General features: G+C 39.6%; 1 protein-coding gene across 1 annotated transcript; it reads left to right on the forward strand.

Moving 5' to 3' along the window:
- Window positions 1-929: 929 nt before the first annotated feature.
- On the forward strand, window positions 930-7700 carry LOC129288825 (homeobox-leucine zipper protein ANTHOCYANINLESS 2-like). The gene is given in 10 exon segments (XM_054925590.1): window positions 930-1586; window positions 1589-1777; window positions 1918-2141; window positions 2234-2351; window positions 2432-3151; window positions 3257-3358; window positions 3427-3642; window positions 5809-5983; window positions 6089-6459; window positions 6907-7700. Coding segments are annotated over 10 exon segments (2538 nt in total). The 5' UTR covers window positions 930-1556; the 3' UTR covers window positions 7300-7700.
- The last annotated feature ends 211 nt before the right edge of the window (window positions 7701-7911 follow it).

The raw sequence follows: 7911 nt of genomic DNA on the forward strand, positions 1-7911 counted from the left end.
CTTATTTTATTGAGTAATTAAGAGAAATATTGTAAATAAATTAAATATTATATTTATTACACTCAAAAGCACGATTAAAAAGGTGTTAACTTTTTTATAAATAAAAATTTTAATAACTTTTTTAAAAATATAAATTTATTAATAATAACTAATATTATAATCTGGGAGTAATACTTAAGGAGGAAAAAAACAGCCCAAACTTCTTACATCGTTTTGTCTTTTCAATTCATTTTTTTTTCTTGACAATTTTATTCTTCTACTCATATTCTATTCAAAATTTCAAATTCCTATTAAACTAGATTCTATTATTTTAAAAGTTAAGTTTGAGTAGTAAAAAGAGGACGGAATAATGTTTTTCTGACATCCGAAGAAACCATTTAAGAAAAAAATAATATGGTATAATAGTTGAGAATTTGAGATTCATTTACCTCATAATTGAGAATCTCAAATTAAGATCCTGGCCAAAGGATCTCCAAAGCACCTCCTCCATCATTGAAACTTCGTTTTCTTGTTACCTTCTCCCAAAAAGTCATCAAAAAGGCGTATTGCAATTTTCACAGTCATTCACAGGCTTTTTCTTCAAAGGTCTCTCGCGAGCAAGAAAGAAAATAAACTTACATGAGAGAGAGAATAGAGAGGGTGATGATCGCATAAGTCAACCGACCCTTTTTGGATTCATATGTATTTGTAAGGCTTCGAAGACTCCACATATTGCGTTTTATCTTCCCCTTTTCCCTCCCTCTCTGTCCTCCCCTTCTCTCTCCTCTGCTCGCAAATCTATAAGACTCCTTTTCTAACCCTACTTCGTTTTATTTTTATTCATAATTTCTAAATTTTATATTCTCTCTCTTTTTCAAGCATGCATTGAGCGAGATAGCACACAACATTGTAAGCCTAGGGTTCTCTTTTTTAATTTTTTTTTTTTGGTTGCTTCTCTCTTGTGGGTATTATCAGAAATTGCTGTACTGAGAGGGATAGGGTCATGTTCATATACATATATAGAGAGAGAGAGAGAGGGAATTAGCGAGCTAGCTAGCTGGAATAACCAGAGGGTTTTTCCTTCTCTGCTTGCCTTGTTTCTCTTTCCTTTCTTCATCTCTCTCTCTCTCTCTCACAATAATAGAAGGTGAATTATATACGAAAGGAGGACATTTTATTTCCAGCTACAGAGAGAGAAAGGTGAGACATTGGGGCTTTATCCTTTTGTCTCCTCTATCTCTTTCCCTCCATGTCTTCGCACCTTCTTCCTTTGTTTCTCTCAGTCTTGTCAAGTGAGCGAATTCATTCATATTTTTATATATATAGATATATAGATATAAATTAATTAATATACACACACCACACGCACACGCACACGAGGTCGATTCTGATTTCTCGAAACCCCATTTCATCTTCTTAGAGGTTTAAAACTTCTGGGATTGCTGAATTTACTGCATCGAATCTCATGTACGGAAGGCTGAGCCACTTCTACTGGTACTGAGTTTCGGATTTTTGAGGAAAAGAGAGGTCGAAGAAGGGAATCGAGTGGTTTTTTGTTAGAAAAAGTGGCTTCTTTGATGAGTTTTGGGGGATTTCTCGACAATAACTGGGGTGGCGGTGCGGCGGTGGAGGAGGCGGAGGCGGCGATAGAATCGTCGCTGATATTCCTTACAGCAACGGCAGCACCAACGATAATAGAATGCCGTCGAGTGGTTCAATCTCGCAGCCTTGTGTCGTCACACAACCAGCTGCGATGGCGAAATCCATGTTCAGCTCTCCGGGACTGTCTCTCGCACTTGTGAGATCTCCTTCGTTTATTTCATTCCCATACTTTTTTGGGGGCTGAAACTGATGATGATCTTGTACCATATATTGTTTGTTAGTTAATTTATTTATTTATTTATTTATTTTTTGATTTTTGATTCTCTTTGGATAAAGCAAACGAATCTTGACGAGCAACAAGGAGATGCGAATAGAATGCCTGAAAGCTACGAGCCAAATGTTGGGGCGAGAAGAAGCAGAGAGGAAGAACACGAAAGCAGATCTGGCAGTGATAATATGGAAGGCCCCACTTCCGGCGACGATCAAGACGCCGCCGACAACCCTCCGAGGAAGAAACGCTATCACCGACATACCCCTCAACAAATACAAGAACTCGAAGCGTATGATCTCGCTCACATTTTTTCTCTCTTTCTCTATTTACTGGCTTCTTTCTTCTTCTTCAATCTTCACTGTCCTTTTTTCTTTGGTTTAGTCTGTTCAAGGAGTGTCCTCACCCAGATGAGAAACAAAGACTAGAACTGAGCAGAAGGCTTTCCTTGGAAACCAGACAGGTGAAATTTTGGTTCCAAAATCGAAGAACCCAGATGAAGGTAATTATAACAACTGATATAACCTCTTGGGGACATCTTTTTTCGTGGTACGATGTTTATGTGTTCTTGTTTCTACTCAGACCCAATTGGAGCGCCATGAAAACACTTTGCTCAGGCAAGAAAACGATAAACTGAGAGCAGAAAACATGTCTATAAGAGAAGCTATGAGGAATCCTATATGTTCAAATTGTGGAGGCCCAGCCATTATCGGCGAGATTTCCCTCGAAGAACAACACCTGAGAATCGAAAACGCTCGACTGAAGGACGAGCTAGACCGAGTTTGTGCTCTAGCAGGAAAGTTTCTGGGCCGACCCATTTCTTCATTGACCAGTCCGATCGGTCCTCCATTGCCAAACTCAAGCTTAGAACTCGGAGTTGGGATGAACGGGTTTGGTGGTATGAGCACCGTGCCGTCGACATTGCCTTTAGGGCCAGATTTTGGGATTTCGAGCCAATTAGCCATAGTGCCTCCGGCGACAACATCGACGGCCACGACGATGACCAGAGCAGTGGGGAATTTGGTCAGCGGACTTGATAGGTCCATAGAGAGGTCTATGTTTCTGGAGCTTGCCTTGGCGGCCATGGACGAGCTGGTGAAGATGGTGCACACCGATGAGCCTCTCTGGTTAAGAAGCTCAGAAGAAGGAGGAAGAGAGATTCTGAACCATGAAGAGTACATGAGAACTTTCAGTTCTCCTTGCATTGGCATGAGACCAAATGGTTTCGTCTCCGAGGCTTCAAGAGAAACTGGAATGGTCATCATCAACAGCCTGGCCCTCGTCGAAACTCTAATGGACTCAGTAAGCTATATATATATTCATATTCGTTCATCTCCAAGTTCCATTTTATTCTATCACATTTCACAGTGAAATTAAGTCTGAACCAAACCCATTTTCTTTCCATAGAATCGATGGGCAGAAATGTTTCCATGTTTGATTGCCAGAACCTCCACAACCGAAGTAATATCCAGTGGAATAAATGGAACCAGAAACGGTGCACTTCAACTGGTACGTTTGAAAAGGTATATATATATATATATATGAATGTAGCTGATTTGTGTGGTGTTATTATACAGATGCATGCTGAGCTTCAGGTTCTATCGCCATTGGTGCCAGTTCGAGAGGTGAATTTTCTTCGATTCTGCAAGCAACACGCGGAGGGGGTGTGGGCTGTAGTTGATGTGTCGATCGAGACAATTCGAGAACCTTCTGGAGCTGCTGTTTCGTTTATGAACTGCAGAAGACTTCCTTCTGGGTGTGTTGTTCAGGATATGCCAAATGGTTACTCCAAGGTGAGTAAAATTATTATAATTTCCAGTAAATTTTGATCTCCTGAAGCTTGATTTTTGGGTACTATTGAACCAATTTGTGTTATTTGCTGATTCCTGTTGAGTTTGACGCGGGAATGTCACTTCATTCTGTACCATATTGTGTCATATCTGTATGTGACATAACTGAATTTACCAAACTATGCCTTGCTTTACACCTGTTTTCTTATTTCTTGGAATCTATCTGTTTCTTCTGTGTGTGCTCTTCATCTCCATGATTCTTCAATCACCTAGTATCAAAACATATTTATATATATTCTAAATATAAATAATTGATATTAATAATTAATAATGTAAACTAAACCCCATTCTTCGTATATTTATATGCAGACACTGACATGAAATTTACTATTGTTATAATTTTTTATATTTTATATTACTCCCTGATTCTATAAATAAAAAACCAGTAACTATTTTAGGAATAATGATGAAATTAATTGAAAGATTTTATCCTTCATAATTATATCACAAAGTGTAATTGTTTTTTTTTTTTGAAAAAAAAGACAATGTTCCAATTAATCTATGAACTTTTACCCAATATTCAGTGACACTCATGAGGGATTAAATGGAATAAACATAGGTAGGTAGTCTTTTACATTTAGGATTTTTTTTAATTCTCTTTTATACCGAAAAGGAGGGAGTAATATAGTATAATAAATCGTATATAAAATAATTTATAAATTGTGAATAATATAGCCTTCTCTTCGTAGTTTTAAATAAGAGTACATGTTCGTAGACAGAACACTAGGCCAAGGAATCATGGGGTTTCTTCCTTTTTGCTTTTCGAAGCTATTTAAAAGTGCCCATAGTTCGAAGGTACCTAGCTTAATTTGTCCAGTCACTACTCACCACATAATCACTCTGTCAGTGATAATTCCCAAATAAAATATTTTTCTATTTCTAAAAAAAAATATTTTTTTTTTATATTTGGCCTCTCAAAGCATCTGCGCCTGACTGGGATGCTTCTCCTTGTCTCACAATTACATATTCCTAACTTGAATTTTCAACAATGGATTGTGATTGTGATTGTGATCCTATATATATATATATATATATTAAAAAAATGTACTTGAATAATAATAATAATAATAATAATAGCCTCCCATTTGGGGCAAAATCGAGGTTAATTTTTAATATATTATTTTTCCTCATGGAACAAGCCTAATCTGTTGCTTAAATTTCTGAATCCTGGACATATTAATTAATGCTTACTCATCCATTCGGGAAGCAATTTGCCTTGTGATAATACTGTACCATATCCTTTGATTCTATAAACATTAAACAATGTATATGATGTTTCTATTCCAGTCTTTGATGCTGTATCACTGGTCTTCCTTCAAGTAATATTTTATTCATTTTCCATCTAACTCCTCTAATCTGTAGGTCTCTTACATATAAATATAGTATTGCTATTCAATATTGTAAGGTCAAAGTCCAAGACTACCTATTTTGTTCATTTTTTTAACAAATCTCGATTTCTCTCTCTCTCTCTAACCTCTTCAAAGTGCTCGCTGCTCCCCTAAATCCTCTCTTTGCATGACGTAGCAATATTTTATGTGCTTGATGCTCAAGTTTCATGGGAATCGTATTGATTATAAATTTCCTTGTTTCATTGAACACAATCCTTAGGCACATTTCCGAGATTTCATTTAATTTGTTTTTCTTTTTTGGTATTTTTCTTTCATTGTCTTCTTTACTCGTGACGGCTTTAAGCCAGCTTGAAGAAATAACTTCACTGTTTTTATTGTTGCCCTTGGACGCATCTGAGCGAATTGTAATACCAGGAAAAGTTATGTTTTTTTTTTTGCCCTAAAATATTTTGAAACTGAGTTAAATTAAATAGATTTATTTTTCCTTTTTAGTTTGCTCAAATCCACATGTATCATGTACTTGATCTTAAGAACCCATGTGAATTCAGTGTACGTGGAGTGTACAAGATCATGAAATTAGTGCTATCAGAAGAGTCCAAACTTTCACTGCTAAAAGACGATACTGGTACTGCATTAATTCATAAATGAATATTACAGACGCAATATACGTCATATTCTGAAAATTTTTGCAATTCTGGTGAACTGATGAACTTGTGAAGGATCTAGTAATGATGTTAACTGGTTTTGCATGAATTTACAGGTGACTTGGGTGGAACACGCAGAATACGATGAAAGCCAAGTCCACCAACTCTATAGATCCTTGTTGAGCTCCGGCATGGGCTTTGGTGCTCAACGGTGGGTCGCCACCCTGCAACGTCAATGCGAGTGCCTTGCCATCTTAATGTCCTCCTCCGTTCCCTCTCGAGATCACACCGGTAAGCTTCAACGCGGGCCAGAATATATCAGTCATCTCTTCTAATATTGTTAATATTCATGTGTTGAATTTCTCTGAACGGCAAGCTTTCTTTGGTTTGTTCTAGCTGCCATAACGGCCGGTGGCCGGAGGAGCATGTTGAAGCTAGCGCAGCGGATGACCAACAACTTTTGTGCCGGAGTTTGCGCTTCAACCGTGCACAAGTGGAACAAGCTGAACGCAGGAAACGTCGACGAGGACGTCCGGGTGATGACGCGGAAGAGCGTGGACGATCCCGGCGAGCCGCCAGGGATAGTTTTGAGCGCAGCCACCTCCGTTTGGCTTCCCGTTTCACCCCAGAGACTGTTCGATTTCCTACGTGATGAGCGTCTGCGAAGCGAATGGGACATTCTCTCAAACGGTGGGCCCATGCAAGAGATGGCCCACATCGCCAAAGGCCAAGACCACGGCAATTGCGTCTCTCTCCTAAGGGCCAGTGTACGACTTTTTCTCTCTCTCAATCTTCTCACTCTTACCTTTGGAGTTTTTTATTGACGGAAATACCCCGGGATGTGAGGCAAGGTCAATAGGTCATTGTCGTTTAGTGTTTTGGTTAAAAAGGTGAAATCGAGAAGGTAGGTTTGGAAATTTGGAAGTATCTGTGCGGACTAGGGTCACAGAAATAGGGCAGCGTTGTTTGTTTCGTAGCAAGGTTTAACGAAAAAAGTCAAAATATAGGACGCTTGTCAACTTTCTGGATTTCTGAGTAATCTGACCTTGTGGTTTAAAAAATTATTTTTTAATTAACTTTTTTACACCCAAAAATAAAGGAGAAATAATAATTGAAATAAAAAAAAGATATATGGTCCCCGGGTTTGACTATGGCTCCTTGTGAACTTAGCGATGGTGACAAAATCAAATAAATTTGTTTATTTTTTTGCGCAGGCGATGAATGCAAACCAGAGTAGCATGCTCATCCTGCAGGAGACATGCATAGACGCGGCGGGTTCGCTTGTGGTGTACGCTCCTGTGGACATCCCGGCCATGCATGTGGTGATGAACGGCGGTGACTCGGCTTATGTGGCGTTGTTACCTTCGGGGTTCGCTATAGTCCCGGATGGACCGGGGTCGCGTGGATCCCAAACTCCGGCTAGCAATGGGGACGCGAACGGTGGCGTTAATGAGAGAGTGAGTGGGTCCCTCCTGACGGTGGCGTTTCAAATCCTCGTGAATAGCCTCCCTACGGCCAAGCTCACGGTGGAATCGGTAGAGACGGTGAACAACCTCATCTCGTGTACTGTTCAGAAAATAAAGGCCGCTCTTCACTGTGAAAGCTGACGCTCACGTGTGCGTCGTAGGTCACGTGACCTAGTGTAATTCTTTTTCCTTTTTATCTCTTTGAAAGCTTAGGGTAGTTAATTCAAATATGTCAAGGTGGCGCGTGTGAAAACGCGAGAGTGACTACTACTAATTGTGGTTTGAAAAGGGACTGTGGGGGAGTTGAGTCAAGAACGAACCGCACTGGGGGAAAGAAATCAGAAAGAAAAAACTCCTTGCATGGTGGTGAGGATCCGAAGCTCATGCGGGTCCGGATCTTTAACACAAGGCAAGGGTGGTGGTTCGGGTATTGACTCGGGTCGACCCTTGCATTCTTATTTAGTTAAAGGGATTGGTTTTTTTTGTTTTTTGGGTTCAATGTTTATATTTTGATGAAATTTTTGTGCAGTGGTTGCCTGTTTTGTTCTTTGTGAGTGAGGCACACGCGCTGGTTGGTGAGTGTGGGGAGGGGACGTGATTTGATGTGGGGAGTCTGCTAATGAATTAAATGATGGGGCAGAAACTGTGGCTGGAAGCGTTGCCATCATTTAATGCTATGAGTTTGGCACTCACTGGCCATGTATGTGTCAGTTGGCCAATAAAACTACGACACGTGGGAGAACGTTATTCGAG

The sequence above is a fragment of the Prosopis cineraria genome, unplaced genomic scaffold, assembly GCF_029017545.1.
Source record: "Prosopis cineraria cultivar Desert tree isolate PC_DT_omini unplaced genomic scaffold, ASM2901754v1 PC12, whole genome shotgun sequence".
Taxonomy (NCBI): Eukaryota; Viridiplantae; Streptophyta; class Magnoliopsida; order Fabales; family Fabaceae; genus Prosopis; species Prosopis cineraria.